This window comes from Hyperolius riggenbachi, chromosome 10 (genome assembly GCF_040937935.1).
Source record: "Hyperolius riggenbachi isolate aHypRig1 chromosome 10, aHypRig1.pri, whole genome shotgun sequence".
In the NCBI taxonomy this organism is placed as follows: Eukaryota; Metazoa; Chordata; class Amphibia; order Anura; family Hyperoliidae; genus Hyperolius; species Hyperolius riggenbachi.
In genome coordinates, this window is record NC_090655.1 from 244,721,669 (window position 1) to 244,749,463 (window position 27,795).

General features: G+C 47.5%; 1 protein-coding gene across 3 annotated transcripts in view; it reads left to right on the plus strand.

The window, feature by feature from the left end:
• The first annotated feature begins 559 nt into the window (after positions 1-559).
• LOC137535120 (zinc finger protein 135-like) overlaps positions 560-27,795 on the plus strand; it is a 48,086-nt gene continuing 20,850 nt past the window's right edge. For 2 of the 3 annotated variants that reach the window (XM_068256927.1, XM_068256928.1), the window contains exon 1: positions 9,011-9,119. In XM_068256927.1, coding sequence (XP_068113028.1) covers positions 9,093-9,119 — 27 coding nt within the window. In that variant the 5' untranslated portion in view covers positions 9,011-9,092. Of the gene's footprint in view, positions 611-9,010; positions 9,120-27,795 lie in introns of those variants that run through there. The other variant, XM_068256929.1, reaches the window with a different exon arrangement.

The following is a 27,795-nucleotide window of genomic DNA, read 5'->3' on the forward strand; positions in this document are numbered from 1 at the left end:
CGGCCAATAGCTCGTGTAACATCCAGCACATTACATTTAAAGCACACTGTGGAAATAGCGCGAGTAACCTACCGGTAGTTTCTTTAGTGAATCAACCCCAAAATGTTTTACCAAGAAAGGGAATCTAGTCTCACATAAGATGCACTCCAGGTGACATATACGGATGCATTTCTCAGGATTGATGGGGGTGCCTAACACTAAGAGACTCCGTAACAAAAATGTCATCCTTTGTTCTACCATCCTACAAGTTCCTAAACCTATTCTAATGTGCTCTGGCTTACTGCAGCACTTTCTACTATCACAGTCTCTGTAATAATTCAGCTTATCTTTCCCCTGTCGGACTTGTCGTCCTGTGTCTGGAAGGCTGCCAACTCTTCAGTGTTGTGGTTCTGCTATGCACGCCCCCCTCTATGCACACTCCAGTGTGTGTTATTTACATAAGCCAGCAGCTTCTCTGCTTATCAGTGAAAGAGAGCTGGATAAACATCCTCCTCTGTTAGGCTGTGAAAGGAGCTGGGCTGTAACATACTGAGGAATTACAAAGATACGGGCAGAGCTGTCTGCAGGAAGCCTGTCACTTCAGTGTGAGAGAGCTGCAGGGGGACAGAAGGTAAACACACAAATGATCTCTTGATATTCAAAAGGAAGGCTGTATACAGCCTGCTTGTGTATGGATGTATTTTCTATGTGTGGACATACTGTACATCAACCTACTTCCTGTTTTGGTGACCCTTTTGTTTGTTTATAAACAAACTTTTTAAACTGTTTTTGACTACTTTTAATGTGGCGGGGAGCGACAAAATTGTGATAGAGGGTAATAGGAGATGTTCCCTAACACACTGGTATGTTTACTTTTGTGCGATTTTAACAATACAGATTCTCTTTAAAGGACCACAGCACTGTGAAATGTTAATTAACATAGTAGCGGTTGCGCTAGTAAAGTATTGCAGTCATGTTACAAGTACAGCGTGCAGCACTTAAACAATTGCGCATAACTTAAGAAAAGTACGCTGCACAGACCACACGTAGTGTGCACTGCAATTAACTTGTGCCATGTGAGCGTGATAATGTCAGTGAATAAACCCCAAAATGGGATACTTACCTAAAGAGAGGGAAGCTTTAGGATCCTATTAAAGAGACTCTGTAACATGAAAAACATCCCCTGGGGGGTACTCACCTCGGGTGGGGGAAGCCTCCGGATTCTAATGAGGCTTCCCACGCCGTCCTCTGTCCCATGGGGGTTTCACTGCAGCCCTCCGAACAGCCGGCGACAGACCCGACTGTCAGTTCAATATTTACCTTTGCTGGCTCCAGCGGGGGCACTGTGGCTGCTTTCGGCTCCGAACTACATGGAAATACCCGATCTCAGTCGGGTCCACTCTACTGCGCAGGCGCCGGAAACTTGCGCCTGCGCAGTAGAGCAGACCCGATGGCGATCGGGTATTTCCGTGTAGTTCGGAGCCGACAGCCGTCAGAGCGCCTGAGCAGGAGCCAGGAAGGTAAATATTGACGTCATCTTTCACGGAGGGCTGCAGCGAGACCCCTGAGGGAAGGAGGATGGTGTGGGAAGCCTCATTAGGACTTGGAGGCTTCCCCCACCCGAGGTGAGTACCCCCCAGCGGATCTTGGTGCTCTGATGTCCCCGGTCACAGAGAGCGCCCCCCCCCGAAGATTAGTGACATGGCATATCGATGCCATGCAGCTCCTCTCCCTGCAGCGTGGATGCGCAGCAGCTGCAGAAGCCCGCCTATGCATGCTCACGCTCAGAGACGCGGACATCAGACAACTGAGGAAAGCCTCAATAGGATCCTGAGTCTTCGCTCTCTTCAGGTTAGGTTACTGTTTTTTTTTTTTTAACCCGAGCTTCGGCTCGGGATTGCTTTAAGAAATGTATTATGCAAAATTTAAAGGTGGTTCTTATTAGAGATGGCCCGAACCGCAATAGACTTCAATGGGGAGGCGAACTTTGAAAACTAGAAATATTTCTGCTGGCCACAAAAGTGATGGAAAAGATGTTTCAAGGGGTCTAACACCTGAGTTTTTGCATGGATGAGTGGGATACACGCCAAAAGTCCCTGGAAAAAATCTGGATGTGACGCAAAGCAGCGTTTTAAGGGCAGAAATCACATTGCATTGCTAAATTGGAGGCCTAAAGGGCTTTAAAACATCTTGCATGTGTATACATCAATCAGGGAGTGTAATTAGTGTACTGCTTAACACTGACAGACCAAACTCACTGTGTAACGCACCGCAAACAGCTGTTTGTGTAGTAACGGCCATGCTGGACTGGTGTGCACCATGGCCAGAGTGCAGGCCATGGCGGTTTTTAAGCCCATATGATGGCCGGGCTCTGGTAGCTGAATGATAGAACAGTGACTGAGTGTCCAGCTGATCGAATTTGGTCTGTCCACAATGAAGCAACTACCTTATTATCTAATTTCTTAGGTCAGGTGTGCCCTCCAACCCCAACACACTCATATAGCCGTCGGTCATTGCTTCATTGTGATACGCAAGCCCCTTCACCGCGGCAAGGTAATGATCACGAAGGAGAATTGGCACATGTACATGCCTTTTGTTTTGTTGTTGCAGCTGCAGTGCAGCCAGAAAATTAGGGAGGCATGTACATACACCAGAAAAATTATTGCAGTGGCCTTAAAAATTCAGGAATCTTCCTGGAGTCCTGGTGGACCCTGTTGGTAGTGGAGGAGATGGCAGTCAAGTGGCCTGCAGGCAGAGATGCTGTGTGGGGACCAACTTAGTCTTGGGGCAGGCAGTCACACGGCCTGCAGGCAGAGATGCTGTGTGTGGGGACTGACTTAGTCTTCGGGCAGGCCTGAGCGTGCTTTGCAGACCAGGCATCCGTGGTCAGATGGACCCTTGACCCAACGCTGTGTGCCAGAGATGTCACCACTTGCCTTTCAACATCATGGTACAGTTTAGGTATCGCCTTTGAGAAATAATTGCGGCCTGGTATCTCCCACTGCGGTGTGTGGCTTTGCTTTTGTGTGCTGCTTTTCCTCAGGTGGTCATCCCATTGCAGTTTGTGCTTTGTAATCATGTGCCTTCGGAAGGTAGTTGTCCCTACGTGGGTCTTGGTCTTTCCACGGCTCAATTTTCAGTGGCAGAGAGTACAGATAACATTGCTCTCATCTGAGGCAGACACAAAAAAAATTTCCACACCGCTGAGCCCTGGGGTGATGGCACTTTGGTGGTGGCGGCCGACTGAGTGTTAAGAGGGGTGCCAGAATCAGAGCAGGAGGAAGATATGTCACGCTTCCATGCGGAAGCTGAGAAAGATGAGGTGTTCTGTGTTAAATAGTCAACTACGTCCTGACAATATTGGGGGTTGATGATGGCACGTGCCTTCTTCTGAATACTGTACTTTGGTCGAGAGCCGCACAAAATCATGACAGCGTGACCTCGAACAGACCTGCCAGATGGCCTGCCTCTGGCTCTGCCTTTTGTTTTGTCCATATTGGGGGGATGAAGTGAAAGGTATGCACTGCCTTGACGAATACAATGTACGGTTACACAGGTGCAGTGAACAGATTGCAGTGACTGCTGGTACAACAATGTGCGGTTACACAGGTGCAGTTAACAGGTATGCACGGACTGGTATATAAAACAGCGTGCGGTCACACAGGTGCAGTGAACAGGTATGCAGTGACTGCTGGTACAACAATGGTCAATCTGAGAACAATTTTATGTAATCAATGTTTGACGTGTTTGACTTCAGGCCTCTGCTGTACGGGGTTAAACCCGTGATAGGTCTTTTGTGAGCTGAAAAATCTTGTAAGTGCAAAGAGAGCAGGGGTAAATGCACCTTTAAGGAAGCACACTGCTTTTCTGCCTTTTTTGTTTCTAACCAGCCACCTTACCCAGAGCTGTGAGGTCACCTGACCACAGCAGAGTGTAAACCGTTAGGAAACAGAGTCAAGGACAGGGCAGAGGAAAGTGATGGGAAGTTTGGAACACACACACACACACACACACACACACACACACACACACACACACACACACACACACACACACACACACACACACACACACACACACACACACACACACACACACACACACACACACACACACACACACACACACACACACACACACACACACACACACACACACACACACACACACACACACCTTCCTGATGCTAATTGGCCAATCAGCAGTGAGTGGGGGGCTTGTGAGTTCTAGGAAAGAAGTACTTGCTTTGCTAGTTACACAGTAAGTAGTAGTTCAAAAGAATAGTTCATAGAAGGATTTGAATCTTTTCTACTGTGATAGCATTGCTGCTGTAGGATAATAAGAGGGAGAGGGGGCAGGGCTGCCATCAGAAATTTTGGGGCCCCTCACACATCATTGGGCCTGCCCCCCCCCCCTCTGGGCCCACCCACTGGTTGCTGTACCCGCCCACTAGCCACCCCACCCCAGTATCTGTGCGCGAGGTCGCAGCGGCAAAAAATGTGCATGGCTCTGACACTGAATAAAGCGGCATGCACAGCGTGATGCGGCAAAAAGTGGGCATGACCATGACATGTTGTAGGTGGAGCCAAATACTAGCAAAATACAGGTAGTCCCCGGTTAACAAATGAGATAGGGACTTGTAGGTCAGTTCTTATCCTTTATCCATTCTCTTTTGTCCCCCTCTTTTCATCCTGTGCCTCTTTTGTCCCCCTCTGTCTCACCTTAGTTTGTGCCTCTTTTGTGTCCCTCTGTGTGACCTCATGTTCCCGTCTCATCTCTTTTCTCCCTGTGCCTCTTTTGTCTGCCTCTGTTCCCCCTTTGCCTCTTTTATACCTCTGTGCCTCTTTTATCCCCCTGTGCCTCTTTTATCCCCCTGTGCCTCTTTTATCCCCCTGTGTTACCTCTTTTATCCCCCTGTGTTACCTCTTGTCCCCTTCTGTCTCAGATCGTCTACCTGCCCTAGCCAGGTATAGGTGCCCCTATAGTGCTGGAACGCTGTGTGCTGGATAGTGAGCCACAGGCCCGCAGCCAGTACATGCAGCCTTTCCAGCGCTTGGGGGCAGAGGTGGCCTTAGAGTACGCGGGGCCTGGGGCGAGTGTCATATGCGGGGCCTAGAGACATACAGTGGTGTGAAAAACTATTTGCCCCCTTCCTGATTTCTCATTCTTTTGCATGTTTGTCACACTTAAATGTTTCTGCTCATCAAAAACCTTTAACCATTAGTTAAAGATAACATAATTGAACACAAAATGCAGTTTTAAATGATGGTTTTTATTATTTAGTGAGGAAATAAAACTCAAAACCTACATGGCCCTGTGTGAAAAAGAAATTGCCCCCTGAACCTAATAACTGGTTGGGCCACCCTTAGCAGCAATAACTGCAATCAAGTGTTTGTGATAACTTGCAACAAGTCTTTTACAGCGCTCTGGAGGAATTTTGGCCCACTCATCTTCGCAGAATTGTTGTAATTCAGCTTTATTTGAGGGTTTTCTAGCATGAACTGCATTTTTAAGGTCATGCCACAACATCTCAATAGGATTCAGGTCAGGGCTTTGACTAGGCCACTCCAAAGTCTTCATTTTGTTTTTCTTCAGCCATTCAGAGGTGGATTTGCTGGTGTCTTTCGGGTCATTGTCCTGCTGCAGCACCCAAGATCGCTTCAGCTTGAGTTGACGAACAAATGGCCGGACATTCTCCTTCAGGATTTTTTGGTAGACAGTAGAATTAATGGTTCCATCTATCACAGCAAGCCTTCCAGGTCCTGAAGCAGCAAAACAACCCCAGACCATCACACTACCAACACCATATTTTACTGTTGGTATGATGTTCTTTTGCTGAAATGCTGTGTTACTTCTACGACAGATTTAACAGGACACGCACCTTCCAAAAAGTTAAACTTTTGTCTCGGCGGTCCACAAGGTATTTTCCGACAAGTCTTGGAAATCATTGAGATGTTTTTTTTAGCAAAATTGAGATGAGCCTTAATGTACTTTTTGCTTAAAAGTGGTTTGCACCTTGGATATCTGCCATGCAGCTCGTTTTTGCCCAGTCTCTTTCTTATGGTGGAGTTGTGAACACTGACCTTAATTGAGGCAAGTGAGGCCTGCAGTTCTTTAGATGTTGTCCTGGGGTCTTTTGTGGCCTCTCGGATGAGTTTTCTCTGCGCTCTTGGGGTAATTTTGGTCGGCCAGCCGCTCCTGGGAAGGTTCATCACTGCATCACTGTTCCATGTTTTTGCCATTTGTGGATAATGGCTCTCACTGTGGTTCGCTGGAGTCCCAAAGCTTTAGAAATGGCTTTATAACCTTTTACCAGACTGATAGATCTCAATTACAGTACTTTTGTTCTCATTTGTTCCTGAATTTCTTTGGATCTTGGCATGATGTCTAGCTTTTGAGGTGCTTTTGGTCTACTTCTCTGTGTCAGATAGCTCCTATTTAAGTGATTTCTTGATTGAAACAGGTGTGGCAGTAATCAGGCCTGGGGGTGACTACAGAAATTGAACTCCGGTGTGATAAACCACAGTTAAGTTATTTTTTAACAAAGGGGGCAATCACTTTTTCACACAGGGCCATGTAGGTTTTGAGTTTTTTTTCCTCACTAAATAATAAAAACCATCATTTAAAACTGCATTTTGTGTTCAATTATGTTATCTTTGACTAATAGTTAACAGTTTTTGATGAGCAGAAAAATTTAAGTGTGACACACATGCAAAAGAATAAGAAATCAGGAAGGGGGCAAATAGTTTTTCACACCACTGTATGCTGTGGATACACGTTGTGGAAGCACACACTGTATAGGTTAGATAGGTAGGTGCCCCGCAGTATAGATTAGATAGGTAGGTGCCAGCAGTATAGATTAGATAGGTAGGTGCCCTGCAGTACAGATTAGATAGCTAGGTGCCTGCAGTATAGATTAGACAGGTAGGTGCCCTGCAGTACAGATTAGATAGGTGTCTGCAGTATAGATTAGTTAGGTAGGTACCCCGCAGTATATATTAGATAGGTGCCTGCAGTATAGATTAGATAGGGTGGTGCCCTACAGTACAGATTAGATAGGTGCCTGCAGTATAGATTAGACAGGTAGGTGCCCTGCAGTACAGATTAGATAGGTAGGTAGGTACCCTGCAATATAGATTAGATAGGTGCCTGCAGTATAGATTAGTCAGGTATGTGCCCCGCAGTATATATAATGCTGGATACACACCATGAGTTTCCGCGTCGCACGCGGCCGTCGATACGCGTCGATTCGATTATTTACGAACATTTCCGAACGAATTTCGATGATTTTTAGGTCGAATGCCATGTAAAGTATGGCAAATCGACCTAACGATCTATCGAAGCTTGAATCGGACATGTCGGAAATAATCGAATCGATGCGTATCGACGGCCGCATCGAACGCGGAAACGCATGGTGTGTATCCAGCATTAGATAGGTGCCTGCAGTATAGATTAGATAGGGTGGTGCCCTACAGTACAGATTAGATAGGTGCCTGCAGTATAGATTAGACAGGTAGGTGCCCTGCAGTACAGATTAGATAGGTAGGTAGGTGCCCTGCAGTATAGATTAGATAGGTGCCTGCAGTATAGATTAGTCAGGTAGGTGCCCCGCAGTATATATTAGATAGGTGCCTGCAGTATAGATTAGATAGGGTGGTGCCCTGCAGTACAGATTAGATAGGTGCCTGCAGTATAGATTAGACAGGTAGGTGCCCTGCAATACAGATTAGATAGGTAGGTAGGTGCCCTGCAGTACAGATTAGATAGGAAGGTGCCTGCAGTATAGATTAGTTAGGTAGGTACCCCACAGTATATATTAGATAGGTGCCTGCAGTATTGATTAGGTAGGGTGGTGCCCTGCAGTACAGATTAGATAGGTGCCCTGCAGTATAGATTAGATAGGTGCCAGCCTGCAGTATAGATTAGATAGGTGCCTGCCTGCAGTATAGATTAGATAGGTGCCTGCAGTATAGATTAGATAGGTGCCAGCCTGCAGTATAGATTAGATAGGTGCCAGCCTGCAGTATAGATTAGATAGGAAGGTGGCTGCAGTATAGATTAGATAGGAAGGTGGCTGTAGTATAGATTAGGTGGGTGCCCGCAGTATAGATTAGATAGGTGCCAGCCTGCAGTATAGGTTAGATAGGTGCCTGCAGTATAGGTTAGATAGGTGCCAGCCTGCAGTATAGATTAGATAGGTGCCAGCCTGCAGTATATGTTAGATAGGTGCCAGCCTGCAGTATAGGTTAGATAGGTGCCTGCAGTATAGATTAGGTAGGTGCCCAGCAGTATAGATTAGATAGGTGCCAGCCTGCAGTATAGGTTAGATAGGTGCCAGCCTGCAGTATAGATTAGATAGGTGCCAGCCTGTAGTGTAGGTTAGATAGGTGCATGCAGTATAGATTAGATAGGTGCCAGCCTGCAGCATAGGTTAGATAGGTAGGTGCCCCGCAGTATAACTATAAATTATATAGGTGCCAGCCTGCAGTATAGGTTAGATAGGTAGGTGCCCCGCAGTATAGATTATATAGGTAGGTGCCCTGCAGTATAGATTATATAGGTAGAAGCCCTGCAGTATAGATTAGATAGGTAAGTGCCCCGCAGTACAGGTTAGATAAGGTTGCTGCAGTGCTGGGGAGAGCAGGCATAGTTGTTAAAACTCAGGTGTCTTCACCGATGCTCACAGCTACCATCTAGTTCCTCTCCCAGCATCTGTGTATTGGTAACAGTGCCCCCCTGTAATCTGATCCCTGAGTGAGCTGTGAGTAGTTCCCTTCTCTCACTCACTCACTCACTCACTCACTCACTCACTCACTCACTCTTTACAGCTCAGCAGCTGCAGTTCCCGATTCATCCACTGAACTGAATCGTATCACTCAACTCACAAGGAAGAACAGTTCAAATGAACCTATCTTTCATGAACTGGACAACCTTTGATCTGACAGGGAATGGCTAATAGCCAGATTAACACACATCTGGGGGCAGGACCAAAAAGAAGGAAGTAGCGTTCTAAGGGACACCAGAGTGTCTTTGAACTGCCCTTCAGGTGACACCACTCAGGAAATAGAGCCTTATTCGGGCAGTACCGATATTCCAGCAGTGACCGCGTGTTGATGAATCCTCTGAAAGCTTTGGCCAGGGTAAGCCAGGAACTTAAGCTGTTCTAGGAGTGTAGGGGGAGCTCCAGAACCTTTGTGTGACTGTAACTATTTGTAATATTTGTTTAAATTGATACTATTGTGATTGTAACTATTGTTTAAGATTGCTGGTTTTCTGTAACGATCGGTGTCAACACGCAGAGAGAATCTGATTATTGGTAATCTGCAGAATCACCAGTAATACAGATATACACCAGATTATGGATGATCTGCAGAATCACCAATAATCCACGTATGTCTAACCTCTGGACACCTGAGATATGTGAGTGTAGAATAACTAAACACTTTGAGCGAGACCCACCAGAGGAACTGGAGGTCGGTAGATAAAGGGAGTTCACCCCAGGCTGTTGGTGAATCCCTATAAGCCAAAGGCTCCCTAGGAGAGGGGCCTAGGCTAGGTTGCAGGAAGCCCTGCTGCTAATTGAACAAACTGACCCTACTGGATGAGAGATCCTGGCTCTCTACACCCTAGTGGCGGGCTAAAGTAGAACAGATACACAGTGCTAGTTTTGGGTGTGAGGTTCGTAGTTACAGCACCCTGGAACTAGCATACATAACACTGATACAGTTTCCTAGTCTTGGGTGTGAGGTCCGTAGTCACAACACCCTGGAACTAGTCTATAGTATAACATAGCATTGAGACAGTTCCCTAGTCTTGGGTGTAAGGTCCGTAGTCACAACACCCTGGAACTAGTCTAAAGCATAACATAGCATTGAGACAGTTTCCTAGTCTTGGGTGTGAGGTCCGTAGTCACAACACCCTGGAACTAGTCTAAAGCATAATATAGCATTGAGACAGTTTCCTAGTCTTGGGTGTGAGGTCCGTAGTCACAACACCCTGGAACTAGTCTAAAGCATAACCCGCCGGACTAGACGCGGAAACAGCCGCCACGCCGTCAGAGCACGCGGCGGCTATTCCGCTATCCTTCACATTTTCACCATAAAAGTAGATTGGATAGAAAACTCTGGTAAAGTGGTTTACTCTGTAAAGGACATCTGTAACGAAAGGGATATGGAGGCTGCCATATTTATTTCCTTTTAAACAATTCTAGTTGCCTGGCTCTCCTGCTGATCCTCTGCCTCTAATTCTTTTAGCCATAGCCCCTGAACAAGCATGCAGCAGATCAGATGCTTCTGACATTGTCAGATCTGACAGAATTAGCTACATGCTTGTTTCTGGTGTGATTCAAACACTACTACAGCCTAATAGATCAGGTTGGCTGCCAGGCATCTGGTATCGTGTAAAAGTAATAAATATGGCAGCCTCCATATCTCTCACTTTAAGGGGCACAATTGAGAATGTGAAGGGTTTTTATCACTGCAGAAAATGTGTAGCCTGTGGGCATAGGGGATGCAAGGCACCCTGTGACAAAATGTAACCACTTTAGCCTCAGCTACAGTATATCTATGTGCGCTGTGATTTCATCTGAGCCACAAGGATGCAGATATACACAGGCTATCATTCACAAAGCATTCCCGCATGCGGAAATGCTTAATACCGCTGACTTTACCGACCACATTGCAAAATGTCCATTCATAAAGGCTCTTTCCGCATGCGGAGCTGACATTCCTGTGCAGAGTGATAACTTACCGCCTGGTGCGGTGTTGATACGCAGTTATCCCGAAAAAGTAGCAAAATGTCCATTCATAAACATTACCGCATAGCGGTATGCGGACGGGGATTACCGATCCCCTGGATGTAGGGGGAATCTTGCGGAGTACTTGTAAGTGAATGGGACGGACCTCCCAAGCAGCAGAAGAGAGAGCAGCGCTCAGAGGGAATCGGGCAGCTTTTCTGTTTCCGCATGCCTACCGCCCGCCTACCGACACCATTCTCCAGAAAACCTCCGCACTGCTATCGCACCAGGCACAATTTTTATGAATGACCACCCAGAAGGCTAAACTACCGACGGCGGTATTCTCCCGCACGGGTTCTCCTTACCGCCAGCAAGTTTATGAATGATAGCCATAGTGTACCTGAAGCACAGCTGTGCACGATTGGGCTTGCTTCTGTGCGCACATCCGGGACTATCTGCTGCAGCACTAATTAGTGAAAGGGAATATATGTTCCCTGAGCCAATAAGATTGATTTTCACCATTAAAAATACTTTTATTTTCTCAGTTCATCATGAAAAACACACACTGTAGCTTTCTTTCAGAATCAAATATCCTCACCATAAATTGTGACAGGAACATAATCTTTTTGTGATAAACCGTGGATAAGGCCAAACAAAATTAGATTTTTTTTTTCTACAGTAGCATTTTTATTTTTAAACTAAAATAGGTAAAAACTGAGAAATAATGTGTTTTTTTTCTCTTTTATTGTCTTTCTCCTATTAAAATTCATAAAAACAAAATTGTTCTAAAAAAAAAAAAAGCTGTACAATTGAAGTCTAGTTTATCTTGAAAGAAAACAATATATATTTAATTTGATTGTTATAAGTAGGGATACAATTATTGCTGATAGGGAGATGAATTTTCAGGACTTCATCATATGCAAAACTAAACATGTGGTGTACATGTTAGAATGCCTGTGTGGCCGGGGGGGGGGGGGGGGGGTCTTGGAAAGATGGCGGAGTGAGAAGACGTGTGACGCTGAGCTCTTCCACACCAAATCCTGATGCTGCCATCCTGCTGTATGGTTGCGGGTTATCTTAACCCAGGGAAGCTCCGGACTGCACCCGGGACCCCCCCCCCCCCCAGTATGACTGGTAGATTAAAACGAGCACAAGAACGTGATTTAAAAGCAGCATCGCAGACAAAGGATTGCTACCACGTGACCCGGCCCGTGCAGCTCAAGCATAAGGGGATACAAACTATGGCGGCAGCTTTAGAGGAGGGAGAGGCCCCAGGCTATGAGGCGCTTATGCTGGCCTTTAAGAGCTGCCAGGAGCAACTCACAATGAAGATCGATCATATACACACCGGAGTAGAGCTTATCCGGCAGGATCTCGACCGCATCCGTGAGCGGCTCACAGACAACGAACACCGCATCTCGGTGGTAGAAGGTACTTCAGCACAGCAAACTGCAACCGTGCAAAACCTGAAGCAACGGGTGCTCAAACTGGAAGTGCCGGCGGAAGACGCCGAGAATAGAAACCACCGCTGTAATATCAGAATACTTGACCTGCTGGAGGATGAGGAGGGGCGCTCACCCACTGAATTTACTGAAGACCTTATTAAACAGGTCCTGCCACAAGCTGCCCTATCCCCTTTCTTTGCGGTGGAGCGTGCTCACCACATCCCGGGCCGTCCTTTGCCGGTGGGATCCCTACCTCTTCCTTTCATCCTCAAGTTGTTGAGCTTTCGGGATCGAGATGCCATTTTGTTGGAGGCAAGGAAGGTTGGGCCCATAGATCGAGGTGGCTCTAAACTCCTCTTTTTTCCAGATTATTAGGTGGAAACGCAGAAACAGTGCAAATCCTTTGATGGAATGAGGGCTCGTCTGAGAAACAAGAACATTAAATACTCTACTATCTTTCCCACCAAGCTGCCTGTCCAGGACAGAGAGACACTCCGCATTTTTACCAGCCCGGGAGAAGCCTCTGCTTGGCTGGACACGCTGCCATAGATCCTTTGGATATGGGATTATTCTTATTCACAATGGTGCCTTTTGCTCTCCTCGACGTTGGCGTAAGACTGTCACGGTCTTAGGTTCCCTTCTGAGTTGGGCGCAAGACTGTTGTCCGTCCATCTCGCCGGGTTCCGCATACACGCCGGTGGCGCTATGTCTGACGTCACAAAGGCACATAGCAGCTGACGTCAGACGCTATGCGCCGCTAGCGTGTATGTGGCTTACCCGGCGAGATGGACGGATGGACCCGGCGAGGTGCTACAGGACAGGTAATGTATAAATGCACTACACAACATACAGGTCCTCAAAAAATTAGCATATTGTGATAAAGTTCATTATTTTCTGTAATGTACTGATAAACATTAGACTTTTGTGAAGGATTGCGGAATGGCCGCCGCGTGCTATGGCGGCCGTTTCCGCGTCTGCTCCGGCGGTTTACACGCGGCGACATGTGTCTGATGCTATACAGCCTTCCTGTGCACATAGGCTGCGGAATACACGCGGGCGCGGCAAGACAGAGACTTTATGGGAAGCAGAGAGGGATCAGCTGACCCCGCCGGTCAGCTGATCCAAGGATGGATTCGGATTGGCTGGAAGGGACTGGGCGGCGCTGACCAGCGCTGCACTATATAACCACTTGTCCCTCAGTCTCACATCATCTGCCGTTGCAAATGCTTAACGTGTTAGCACACAGACCTCAGTCAGATCCTACAGTGTGGTTGAACCAGGACGGACCTGGGAATCCACACTGAGCTAGATTACCTTCTCATGTTATGTTATTCTATGTTATGCTTTAGACCAGTTCCAGGGTGTTGTGACTACGGACCTCACACCCAAGACTAGGATACTGTGTCAGTTCTATGTTATGCTTTAGACCAGTTCCAGGGTGTTGTGACTACGGACCTCACACCCAAGACTAGGATACTGTGTCAGTTCTATGTTATGCTTTAGACCAGTTCCAGGATGTTGTGACTACGGACCTCACACCCAAGACTAGGATACTGTGTCAGTTCTATGTTATGCTTTAGACCAGTTCCAGGGTGTTGTGACTACGGACCTCACACCCAAGACTAGGATACTGTGTCAGTTCTATGTTATGCTTTAGACCAGTTCCAGGGTGTTGTGACTACGGACCTCACACCCAAGACTAGGATACTGTGTCAGTTCTATGTTATGCTTTAGACCAGTTCCAGGGTGTTGTGACTACGGACCTCACACCCAAGACTAGGATACTGTGTCAGTTCTATGTTATGCTTTAGACCAGTTCCAGGGTGTTTTGACTACGGACCTCACACCCAAGACTAGGATACTGTGTCAGTTCTATGTTATGCTTTAGACTAGTTCCGGGGTGTTGTAACTACGCACCACACACCCAAGACTAGCACTGTATATCTGTACTTCCTTGGTTCGCTACTAGGCTGTAGTGAGATAGGATCTCACAACCAGATAGGACAAATCTGTTCATATTAGCAGCAGGGCTTCCTGCAACCAGGCCTAGGTCCCTCTCCTAGGGAGCCTTTGGCCTAAGAGAATTCACCCACATCTAGGGGTGAATTTCCTTCTCCTCACTGCCTCCAGTCTTCCTGGCAGTTCCCTCTCAAAGTGTTACTGTGATACTGTACACTCACGTCTCAGGTGTCCAGAGGTTAGACATAGCTGGATTATTAGTGATTCTGCAGATCATTCATAATCCGGTGTATATCTGCATTATTGGTGAGTCTGCATAATCAGATTCTCTCTGCGTGTTGACACCGATCGTTACAACTTTCATATATTTTAGATTCATTACACACAACTGAAGTAGTTCAAGCCTTTTATTGCTTTAATATTGATGATTTTGGCATACAGCTCATGAAAACCCCAAATTCTTATCTCAAAAATTAGCATATTTCATCCGACCAATAAAAGAAAAGTGTTTTTAAAACAAAAAAAAAGTCAACCTTCAAATAATTATGTTCAGTTATGCACTCAATACTTGGTCGGGAATCCTTTTGCAGAAATGACTGCTTCAATGCGGCGTGGCATGGAGGCAGTCAGCCTGTGGAACTGCTCAGGTGTTATGGAGGCCCAGGATGCTTCGATATCGGCCTTAAGCTCATCCAGAGTGTTGGGTCTTGCGTCTCTCAACTTTCTCTTCACAATATCCCACAGATTCTCTATGGGGTTCAGGTCAGGAGAGTTGGCAGGCCAATTGAGCACAGTAATGCCATGGTCAGTAAACCATTTACCAGTAAACCATTTACTGTGAGCAGGTGCCAGGTCGTGCAGAAAAATGAAATCTTCATCTCCATAAAGCTTTTCAGCAGATGGAAGCATGAAGTGCTCCAAAATCTCCTGATAGCTGGCTGCATTGACCCTGCCCTTGATAAAACACAGTGGACCAACACCAGCAGCTGACATGGCACCCCAGACCATCACTGACTGTGGGTACTTGACACTGGACTTAAAGGGAAGGTCCAAGCATAATAAAAAAATGAGTTTCACTTACCTGGGGCTTCTCCCAGCCCCCTGCAGCCATCCTGTGCCCTCGCAGTCACTCACTGCTGCTCCAGTCCCCCGCTGGCAGCTTGCCGACCTCGGAGGTCGGCGGGACGCATTGCGTACATTTTTACGCATTCCAGCTAGTGCAGAAACATTAACACATACATTTTTACGCATTACTAGTTTAATGCGTATTTTTTTACGCATTAAACCAGTAATGCGTAAATTGTATGTGTTAATGTTCCTGCACTAGCTGGAATGCGTAAAAATGTACGCAATGCGTCCCGCCGACCTCCGAGATCGGCAAGCTGCCAGCGGGGGACTGGAGCAGCAGTGAGTGACTGCGAGGGCACAGGATGGCTGCAGGGGGCTGGGAGAAGCCCCAGGTAAGTGAAACTCATTTTTTTATTTTGCTTGAACCTTCCCTTTAAGGCATTTTGGCATTTCCCTCTCCCTAGTCTTCCTCCAGACTCTGGCACCTTGATTTCCGAATGACATGCAAGTTGCTTTCATGCAGATCTTCATACACACCTTGTTTAACCACTTGAGGACCACAGTCTTTTCGCCCCTTAAGGACCAGAGCCTTTTTTTCCATTCAGACCACTGCAGCTTTCACGGTTTATTGCTCAGTCATACAACCTACCACCTAAATGAATTTTACCTCCTTTTCTTGTCACTAATACAGCTTTCTTTTGGTGCTTTTTGATTGCTGCTGCGAGTTTTACTTTTTATTATATTCATCAAAAAAGACATGAATTTTGTCAAAAAAATGACGTTTTTAACTTTCTGTGCGGACATTTTTCAAATAAAGTTAGATTTCCTATACATTTGAGCGCGAAAGTTATTCTGCTACATGTCTTTGATAAAAAAAAACCATTCAGTGTATATTTATTGGATTGGGTAAAAGTTATAGCGTTTACAAACTATGGTGCCAAAAGTGAATTTTCCCATTTTGAAGCATCTCTGCCTTTTCTAACCACCTGTCATGTTTCATGGGGTGCTAAAATTCCAGGATAGTATAAATACCCCCCAAATGACCCCATTTTGGAAAGAAGACATCCCAAAGTATTCAGTGAGAGGCATGGTGAGTTCATAGAAGATTTTATTTTTTGTCACAAGTTAGCGGAAAATGACACTTTGTGACAAAAAAAAAAGTTTCCATTGCTTCTAACTTGCGACAAAAAAAAAAAATGAAATCTGCCACGGACTCACCATGCCCCTCTCTGAATACCTTGAAGTGTCTACTTTCCAAAATGGGGTCATTTGTGGGGTGTGTTCACTGTCCTGGCATTTTGGGGGGTGCCTAATTGTAAGCACCCCTGTAAAGCCTAAAGATGCTCATTGGACTTTGGGCCCCTTAGCGCAGTTAGGCTGCAAAAAAGTGCCACACATGTGGTATTGCCGTACTCAGGAGAAGTAGTATAATGTGTTTTGGGGTGTATTTTTACACATACCCATGCTGGGTGGGAGAAATATCTCCGTAAATGACAATTTTTTATTTTTTTACACACAATTGTCTATTTACAGAGATATTTCTCCCACTCAGCATGGGTATGTGTAAAAATACACCCCAAAACTTGAAAAAAATAACTAAACATAAAGTGAGACTATACCTGACACTTACACATAACCTCGTATTCTTGTCGTTGGCAAGAGTGTATTATGCATTTGTGTCTGTATCTACCCATCCAATTTGCACAGGGAAAGAGTAGGACTGAAAAATAGAGAGAGGAAAGGTGAGAAGGCGAGTGAAAATGTAAAAACGGTGGAAGGTCAATCAAAGAGAAAAGTCAGAAGCATATTTACTTACAGCAGTGTAAAAATACAACAGGATCTCAGGTTACATTTATGGTCAGGAGTAGACCTTAGATTCCAACGTCCAGACAACCCAAGTCTCCAGCAATGTGTTTAGATAGTCTTCTTTCTAAAATGGGGTCATTTGTGGGGTTCCTATACTGCCCTGGCATTTTAGGGGCCCTAAAGGAGTAGTCTTGAAACCAAATGTCGCAAAATGACCTGTGAAATCCTAAAGGTACTCATTGGACTTTGGACCCCTTAGCGCACTTAGGGTGCAAAAAAGTGCCACATATGTGGTACCGCCGTACTCAGGAGAAGTAGTATAATGTGTTTTGTGGTGTATTTTTACACATACAGATGCTGGGTGGGAGAAATATCTCTGTAAATGACAATTGTTTGACTTTTTTTTACACACAATTGTCCATTTACAGAGAGATTTCTCCCACCCAGCATGGGTATGTATAAAAATACACCCCAAAACACATTATACTACTTCTCCTGAGTACGGCGATACCATATGTGTGACACTTTTTTGCACCCTAGGTGCGCTAAGGGGCCTAATGTCCTATTCAAAGGTCATTTTGAGGCATTTGGATTCTAGACTACTCCTCACGGTTTAGGGCCCCTAAAATGCCAGGGCAGTATAGGAACCCTACAAGTGACCCCATTTTAGAAAGAAGACACCCCAAGGTATTCTGTTAGGAGTATGGTGAGTTCATAGAAGATTTTTTTTTTGTCACAAGTTAGCGGAAAATGACACTTTGTGAAAAAAAAACAATACAAATCAATTTCCGCTAACTTGTGACAAAAAATAAAATCTTCTATGAACTCATCATACACCTAACAGAATACCTTGGGGTGTCTTCTTTCTAAAATGGGGTCACTTGTGGGGTTCCTATACTGCCCTGGCATTTTAGGGGCCCTAAACCGTGAGGAGTAGTCTGGAAACCAAATGCCGCAAAATGACCCTTGAAATCCTAAAGGTACTCATTGGACTTTGAGCCCCTTAGCGCAGTTAGGGTGCAAAAAAGTGTCACACATGTGGTATCGCCCTACTCAGGAGAAGTAGTATAATGTGTTTTGTGGTGTATTTTTACATATAACCATGCTGGGTGGGAGAAATATCTCTATAAATGACACATTTTTGATTTTTTTTAAACACAATTGTCCATTTACAGAGAGATTTCTCCAACCCAGCATGGGTATTTGTAAAAATACACCACAAAACACATTATACTACTTCTCCTGAGTATGGCGATACCACATGTGTGACACTTTTTTGCAGCCTAGGTGCGCTAAGGGGCCTAACGTCCTATTCACAGGCCATTTTGAGGCATTTGTTTTCTAGACTACTCCTCACGGTTTAGGGCCCCTAAAATGCCAGGGCAGTATAGGAACCCCACAAGTGACCCCATTTTATAAAGAAGACACCCCAAGGTATTCCATTAGGTGTATGGTGAGCAGTGGTGCTCAAATACCCCTTTTTAAAATTCGAGTTTGGTCGAATTCGAATAGTAAATTATTCGAGGTCAGTCAAATATTCGAGTCGAATAATTTTTACTATTCGATTCGACCTCGGAATTCGAGCTCACTATTCGAGTCGGTATTCGAGCTCATTATTCGAGCTGACTATTCGAAATGGCCTTAAATAGCTTCCAACACTTGTTTTGAGGGTGAATGATGCAAGAAACCTCTTTTTTTCCAAGTAACAACAGCAAGTGATTATGTGGGGATGTTCCTTTAAAAAAAAAAAGGTGAAAAGAGAAGTTGTGTCCAGAATTTTGTTCAGTACTGTATATACTTCTTCTTCTTCTTCTTCTTCTTCTTCTTCTTCTTCTTTATCTTCTATATCTTCTTCTTCTTCTTCTATATCTTCTTCTTCTATATCTTCTTCTTCTATATCTTCTTCTATATCTTCTTCTTCTTTTATATTGTCTTCTTCTTCTTCATCTTCTTCATCTTCTTCATCATCATCATCTTCTTCTTCTTCATCTTCTTTTTCTTCATCTTCTTCATCTTCTTCTTCATCTTCTTCATCTTCTTCTTCATCTTCTTCATCTTCTTCATCTTCTTCTTCTTCATCTTCTTCATCTTCATCTTCTTCATCTTCTTCATCTTCTTCTTCATCTTCTTCATCTTCTTCATCTTCTTCTTCTTCTTCATCTTCTTCATCTTCTTCTTCTTCATCTTCTTCATCTTCTTCATCTTCTTCTTCATCTTCTTCATCTTCTTCATCTTCTTCATCTTCTTCTTCTTCATCTTCTTCTTCTTCATCTTCTTCATCTTCTTCATCTTCATCTTCTTCATCTTCTTCTTCATCTTCTTCTTCATCTTCTTCATCTTCTTCATCTTCTTCATCTTCATCTTCTTCTCCTTCTTCTTCTTCTTCTTCATCTTCTTCTTCTTCATCTTCTTCATCTTCTTCTTCTTCATCTTCTTCTTCATCTTCTTCATCTTCTTCATCTTCTTCTTCTTCATCTTCTTCTTCTTCATCTTCTTCTTCTTCATCTTCTTCATCTTCATCTTCTTCATCTTCTTCTTCATCTTCTTCTTCATCTTCTTCATCTTCTTCATCTTCTTCATCTTCTTCATCTTCTTCTCCTTCTTCTTCTTCTTCTTCTTCTTCTTCTTCTTCATCTTTTTCTTCTTCATCTTCTTCTATATCGTCTTCTTCTTCACTTATTTCTCTTTTCAATTTTTTTTTTTAAAGAAATGCAGCTATTTTTGAGCGTAACAAATAGCTGGTGGCGCACGCATGTTGGAAGCGCCATTGTATGTGCTCCCTGGCAGGGGAAACACACAGACAGCAGGAGGTAAATTCAGCAGCAGGAGGAGGAGGATGAGTGTGTGGCAGCAGGCAGTCAATGAGGCAGGCAGCGTGACATAATAGCCCTGGTACCTAGCGGTGATACCAGGGCTGTAAATAAACACAGCAGGCAGGAGGTCCCAGACAGCGGTCGTGCAGCCCACATTGTGTCCAATACACAACTGGGACAACACAGTTTTCAACCCGGGCACCTCAGAAAAATTAAACCTTTTTTTTGTTTTGTTTTGTTTTGTTTTGTTTTTACAACAAATTACACAGATATAGCTATTTTTTGACGTAATAGCTGGTGGCAGAGTGGCAGCAGAAGGTAAATCTGTGTACCCTGGCAGTGGGAAACACAGACAGACAGCAGCAGCAGCAGGAGGAATGGAGGAGTAATTATGTGTGCAGCTATTGTTTGACGTAATAGCTGGTGGCAGACTGGCAGCAGAAGGTAATTCTGTGTACCCTGGCAGTGGGAAACACAGACAGACAGCAGCATCAGCAGGAGGAATGGAGGAGTAGTGTGAGTGTGGCAGCAGGTAGGCAGCGTGACATAATAGCCCTGGTACCTAGCGGTGATACCAGGCCGTAAATAAACACAACAGGAGGTCCCAGACAGCGGTCGTGCAGCCCACATTGTGTCCAATACACAACTGGGACAACACAGTTTTCAACCCGGGCACCTCAGAAAAATTAAACCTTTTTTTTTTTTTTTTTTGTTTTGTTTTGTTTTTACAACAAATTACACAGATATAGCTATTTTTTGACGTAATAGCTGGTGGCAGAGTGGCAGCAGAATGTAATTCTGTGTACCCTGGCAGTGGGAAACACAGACAGACAGCAGCAGCAGGAGGAATGGAGGAGTAGTGTGAGTGTGGCAGCAGGCAGGCAGCGTGACATAATAGCCCTGGTACCTAGCGGTGATACCAGGCCGTAAATAAACACAACAGGAGGTCCCAGACAGCGGTCGTGCAGCCCACATTGTGTCCAATACACAACTGGGACAACACAGTTTTCAACCCGGGCACCTCTGAAAAATTAAACCTTTTTTTTTTTTTAATGGTTTTTTGGTTTTGTTTGTAAAACAAATTACACAGATATATAGCTATTGTTTGACGTAATAGCTGGTGGCAGAGTGGCAGCAGAAGGTAAATCTGTGTACCCTGGCAGTGGGAAACACAGACAGACAGCAGAAGGGCAGTACACAGCAGCCCACTGTAGGTGTAAAATGTGTGGCTGCAGGCGACGTAATAGTCAAAGTGAACCAGGCTGGCTTAGTGAGCAGGAGCCAGGAGGTGGTAAAGGGTGGTAAGGCACATTAACGATGGTTCTTAGCCAGTTCATGTCCCCCTCTCGCCGACAACAGGGGCCAGGAACTCGCCTTCCACCCACGCCTGGTTCATCTTGAGAAACGTCAGTCTGTCCACAGACTTGTGAGACAGACGTGAGCGTTTCTCGGTGACCACACCACCAGCTGCACTGAAGCAGCGCTCGGACAGCACGCTGGAAGGGGGGCAGGACAGCACTTCCAGGGCGTACTGCGCCAGCTCGCTCCAGATCTCCAGGCGCTTGACCCAATACTCCATGGGATCAACAGGGGCATCGCTGTCAAGCCCGCTGTAGGACCCCATGTAGTCAGCCACCATGCGGGTCAGGCGCTGGCTGTGACCGGAGGAGGATGCTGCTGCATGCACCTCCTCTCTAGTCACTGCTGCCGGAGCCTCTACAGTCCTGTAGAGCTCGTGGCTGAGAGACAGCAGGTCTGTGGGGCGCTTGCTGCTGGATGCAGGCACCTGCTGCTGCCTCTGTGCTGGCTGCTGGACAGTGGGGGTGGAAGGCTGGGGGAAGGCTTCCTCCAAGCGCTCAACAAGGGCCTGCTGCAAGCTCCTTATTTGTTGCGCTGGGTCTCCTCCTGCAGGCGGCAGGAACTGGCTCAACTTCCCCTTGAGGCGTGGGTCCAACATCATGCTGATCCAGATGTCCTCCCTCTGCTTCATCTGGATCACCCTGGGGTCCCTGCGCAGGCACGTCAGCATGTGCGCTGCCATTGGGAAGAGGCGGGCCACGTCTGCTGGCACATCGACGGCAGTGCTGCTGTCCTCATCCTCCTCCTCTGCCTCGTCAGCCTCATCCTCTCTCCACCCCCGCACCAACTCAGCTGCACTGTGCTGCTCCCCCTCATCACCAGCAAGGTCAGGGACCTCCACCAAGTCCTCCTCCTCCTCCCCCTCAGAGGTGGACTATGCAGCTGCTTGCCGCTCCTGCTGGTCCAAGGCTGCCGCTCCCTGTTCCAGCAAAGCATCGAGGGCCCTGTTCAGCAGACAAACCAGGGGCACCCACTCGCAGACCATAGCATGGTCCCTGCTCACCATGTTAGTGGCCTGCAGAAAGGGAGCCAGCACTAAGCACACCTGCTGCATGTGCCTCCAGTCATCATCGGGGACGATGGACGGAATGTTGCTGGTCTTGTCCCTTCTCCGAGCGGCGGAAACAGTGGCCAGGGCAAGGTACTGGTTGACAGCGTGCTTCTGTTCAACCAGACGCTCCAACATTGCCAGGGTGGAGTTCCAGCGAGTCGGAACGTCAAGGATCAGCCGATGGCGTGGCAGCTCCAGCTCCTTTTGCACGTCTTCCAGGCTCGCACAGGCTGCAGCCGAGCGCCGGAAGTGACGCACAACGTTCCTTGCCGTTTCCAGCAGTTCGCCCATCCCCTGGTAGGTGCGCAAGAACTTCTGCACCACCAGGTTCAGCACGTGGGCAAGACAGGGGATGTGGGTCAGGTTTCCCCTGTCTATTGCGGCAACCAGATTGGCCCCATTGTCGACCACCACCTCTCCGACTCTGAGGCCTCTGGGGGTCAGCCAAATCCTCTCCTGCTCCTGGAGTTTGGCCAACACATGGGTTGCCGTCAGCTTGGTCTTCCCAAGGCTGACCAAGTGCAGCAGCGCTTGGCAGTGGCGGGCCTTCACGCTGCTGCTGAGGCGGGGGGGTTTGGCCAGGTGTGCCGGAGGATGGCAGAGGATCGGAGGAACCTGCTGCAGTTCCCCTGACCCTGCGGGGTGGCACCACCCACTGTGTTGCTGCTGCTGCTGTGCCCGCTGCTGCTCTCCCATCCTCACCCCCTTCCACCAAGCTGACCCAGTGGACAGTGAAGGACAGGTAGCGGCCAGTCCCGAAGCGGCTGCTCCAGGAGTCCATGGTGACGTGGACCCTTTCACCAACCGCGTGCTCCAGCCCTCGCTCCACATTGGCCATCACAAAGCGGTGCAGTGCAGGAATGGCCTTGCGGGCAAAGAAGTGTCTGCTGGGGAGCTGCCAGTCTGGGGCTGCGCAAGCAAGCAGCGCACGAATGTCGCTCCCCTCCTGCACGAGCGTGTACGGCAGGAGTTGGGAGCACATGGCCCGTGCCAGCAAGCCGTTCAGCTGCCGCACGCGACGGCTGCTGGGAGGCAGAGCCCTAACCACCCCCTGGAAGGACTCGCTCAAAAGGCTCTGGCGTGGCCTTTTGCTGGCATGGGAATCAGCAGACACAACGGAGGAGGCCACTGAGGACTGGCTGCCAGAACAGGCCTCAGTGTCGGCGGCAGGAGTTGCAGAGGGGGGAGGAGCAGTGCGTTTCCGCACTCCTGCTGGTGCTGCTGGAGGAGCAGGAGGGCGGGTGGCTGCTGTTGCTGCTGCTGCTGAAGGCTGTGCAGTGATGGGTGTGGTGCCACTGCCAGCACCAGATGCCTTCAGCCTCTGGAACTCCTCATGCTGGTGGAAATGTTTCGCCGCAAGGTGGTTGATGAGCGAGCTGGTGCTGAACTTTAAGGGGTCTGCACCTCTGCTCAACTTCCGCTGACAGTGGTTGCAAGTGGCGTACTTGCTGTACACAGTGGGCATGGTGAAATATCGCCAGATTGGTGACAGAAACATCCCCCTACGGCATGGAAGCGCTGCTGCCTGTCTCCCTGTGGTGGTTGGGGGGGGGGGGGGGCTTGGGTGCGGCTGGTGGTGGTACTGGCAGATGCTGCTGCTGCTGCTGCTGAGCCTGAGACACCAGCAGGCTGTGGGACCTGCCTACTGCTGCCAATGCTTGCAATGATGCGCCTCCTTGCAAGGCCCACAAGCGCATCCTCCTCCTCCTCCTCAGAGCTGCTGAGGACGACATCCCCTGGAGGTGGTGGCACCCAGTCTCTGTCTGTCACCGGGTCATCATCATCCTCCCCCTCCTGAAACATGTCCTGCTGGGATGATGACCCCCCAAACTCCTCTCCTGATGCATGGATGGGCTGCTTGACTGTCGCCACAGTCTTGCTGTCCAATCCCTCATCCCCCAAAGTGCCCATCAGCATCTCCTCCTCCAAATCGCCAACAACAGCAGACAATACCCTGATGGTGCCTGGGGTAAAAATACTGCTGAGTGACAGGTCGCCAACTTGTGACGGTGAACTGGCCTCCTCGCCAGACCCTGCTGGGCGGCTGCTGCGAACAGGGGTGGTGGTGGTGGTGGTGGTGAGGGTGGAGGCCTCGGATGCAGAGCTGATGGCGGGCTGCTCATCCTCCGTCATCAGTTGCACCACAGTGGATGCATCCTTTTCCTCAATGGGACGTTTCCGACCCGGCTGGAGGAAAATAGGAGCAGGTGCTACACACTGCTGCTGCTGTGTCTCTGCAGCGTGAGTTGCAGATGCTCCTGCTGGGCGGCGCCCAAGGCGTCCACGGCCAGTGGCTATGGGAGGAATGTTAGCCACTGACGCTGCTGCTGCTGCTGCGGAACTGTGCATGGTGGCGCGGCCGCGGCCTGCCACAATGCTGCTCCCTCTCCTCCTGATTCCCTTGCTGCCCTTCCCCTTGCCCAAACCGCGCTGGCTGCCACTTCCAGACATCTTCGATGTTTTGGGCGTAAAGACAAAAGTTTTTGAAAAGGGCTGGAGAAAAGTGGGGTACTTTAATGGAGTGGGTTGGTGGGTGAGGTGACTGAGTGAGTGTCCCGACTCGCTAGTACAGTAAGTAAGTAGTAACAGTCAGGAAGTACAACTAGCAGCAGTTACAATAATCAGTAGTAATCACAAGGAAATAGAGTGTGTGTACACTACAGACAGTGAGTGCACGCACGCGCAAACACGCGCAGGAGCTGGCCTATGAACAGAGAGTGAGTGAGTGTCCCTAGTACAGTAAGTAAGTAGTAACAGTCAGGAAGTACAACTAGCAGCAGTTACAATAATCACTATCAGTAGTAATCACAAGGAAATAGAGTGTGTGTACACTACAGACAGTGAGTGCACGCACGCGCAAACACGCGCAGGAGCTGGCCTATGAACAGAGAGTGAGTGAGTGTCCCTAGTACAGTAAGTAAGTAGTAACAGTCAGGAAGTACAACTAGCAGCAGTTACAATAATCACTATCAGTAGTAATCACAAGGAAATAGAGTGTGTGTACACTACAGACAGTGAGTGCACGCACGCGCAAACACGCGCAGGAGCTGGCCTATGAACAGTGACTGAGTGAGTGTCCCTACTACAGTAAGTAAGTAGTAACTGTCAGGAAGTAGAATTTACAATAATCAATCAGTAATCAGAAGGAAATAGAGTGTGTGTACAGTACACAGACAGTGACTGCACACACACACGCAGGAGTCCGAGCTAGTAGCCTAGTATGAACAGTGACAGTGAGTGTCCTAGTACAGTTACAGTAGTATATAACAATCACTAAGTAGTAAAGGGACAGCAGAAATACTGTCTAATACTATCTAATACTAATACTGTCTAATACTGTCTAATACTAATGAGAAATAAACTAACAGAGGACAGGAGGACAGCTGCCCACCTGAGGCCTAAAGCTGTAAGCCTGCAGCAGCTGGCCTGTCTCTATGTAACACAAAAGCTACTAACTAAAATACAATGTCTATCTAACTAACAACAATATAGGTGTGTATAGGAGGTGTATGTGAGCAAAAACGCTAGGTAAATGACCACAATAAAGCTCTTGCTAAGCCAAAGCACAAAGGAGCAACTCTCTCTCTATGCAAGTCTCAGGCAAGGACGGAGAAACGGAACATGGCGGCCGCTATTTATAGGGTAGGGGCTGGCCAGGGTCCCCCTCTGTGATTGGCTGCCGTCAGAGGGCCTGGGAGCCCTCTGATTGGCTCTAAGGACATCAATCTGGGCTATGACGCTATTCGAGCTCGGTATTCGAGCTCGAATAGCGCCGTTTGCTCGAATAGCTCGAATAGTGAATGGGCTATTCGCGTTTACTCGAATAGCCCATTCGAATAGCCACAGCTATTCGGAGCTCAAATACCGAGCTCGAATAGCTGAAAAAGAGCTCGAATATTCGAGCTACTCGAATATTCGAGCTCTGCTGAGCACCACTGATGGTGAGTTCATAGAAGATTTTATTTTTTGTCACAAGTTAGTGAAAAATGACACTTTGTGAAAAAAACAATAAAAATCAATTTCCGCTAACTGTTGACAAAAAATTAAATCTTCTATGAACTCGTCATACACCTAACAGAATACCTTGGGGTGTCTTTTTTCTAAAATGGGGTCACTTGTGGGGTTCCTATACTGCCCTGGCATTTTACGGGCCCAAAACCGTGAGTAGTCTGGAAACCAAATTTCACAAAATGACTGTTCAGGGGTATAAGCATCTGCAAATTTTGATGACAGGTGGTCTATGAGGGGGCAAATTTTGTGGAACCGGTCATAAGCAGGGTGGCGTCTTAGATGACAGGTTGTATTGGGCCTGATCTGATGGATAGGAGTGCTAGGGGGGGTGACAGGAGGTGATCGATGGGTGTCTCAGGGGGTGGTTAGAGGGGAAAATAGATGCAATCAATGCACTGGGGAGGTGATCGGAAGGGGGTCTGAGGGTTTGGCCGAGTGATCAAGAGCCCACACGGGGCAAATTAGGGCCTGATCTGATGGGTAGGTGTGCTAGGGGGTGACAGGAGGTGATTGATGGGTGTCTCAAGGTGTGATTAGAGGGGGGAAATAGATGCAAGCAATGCACTGGCGAGGTGATCAGGGCTGGGGTCTGAGGGCGTTCTGAGGGTGTGGTCGGGTGATTGGGTGCCCTAGGGGCAGATAGGGGTCTAATCTGATGGGTAGCAGTGACAGGGGCTGATTGATGGGTGATCAGTGGGTGATTAGATGGCAGAACAGATGTAAACAATGCACTTTGGAGGTGATCTGAGGGTAGGTCTGGGGCAATCTGATGGTGTGGGTGGGTGATCAGATTGCCCGCAAGGGGCAGGTTAGGGGCTGATTGATGGGTGGCAGTGACAGGGGGTGATTGATGGGTGGCAGTGACAGGGGGTGATTGATGGGTGATTGATAGGTGATTGACAGGTGATCAGTGGGTTATTACAGGGAAGAACCGATGTAAATAATGCACTGTCAAATTGATAAGGGGGGGTCTGAGGGCAATCTGAGCGTGTGGGTGGGTGATTGGGTGCCCGCAAGGGGCAGATTAGGGTCTAATCTGATGGGTAACAGTGACAGGTGGTGATAGGGGGTGATTGATGGGTAATTAGTGGGTGTTTAGGGTAGAGAACAGATGTAAACACTGCACTTGGAAGGTGATCTGATGTCAGATCTGCGGGCGATCTATTGGTGTGGGTGGGTGATCAGATTGCCCGCAAGGGGCAGGTTAGGGGCTGATTGATGGGTGGCAGTGACAGGGGGTGATTGATTGGTGGCAGTGACAGGGGGTGATTGACAGGTGATTAGAGGGTTATTACAGGGAAGAACAGTTGTAAATAATGCACTGGCAAATTGATAAGGGGGGGTCTGAGGGCAATCTGAGCGTGTAGGCAGGTGATTGGGTGCCCGCAAGGGGCAGATTAGGGTCTGATCTGATGGGTAACAGTGACAGGTGGTGATAGGGGGTGATTGATGGGTAATTAGTGGGTGTTTAGGGTAGAGAACAGATGTAAACACTGCACTTGGGAGGTGATCTGACGTCAGATCTGCGGGCGATCTATTGGTGTGGGTGGGTGATCAGATTGCCCGCAA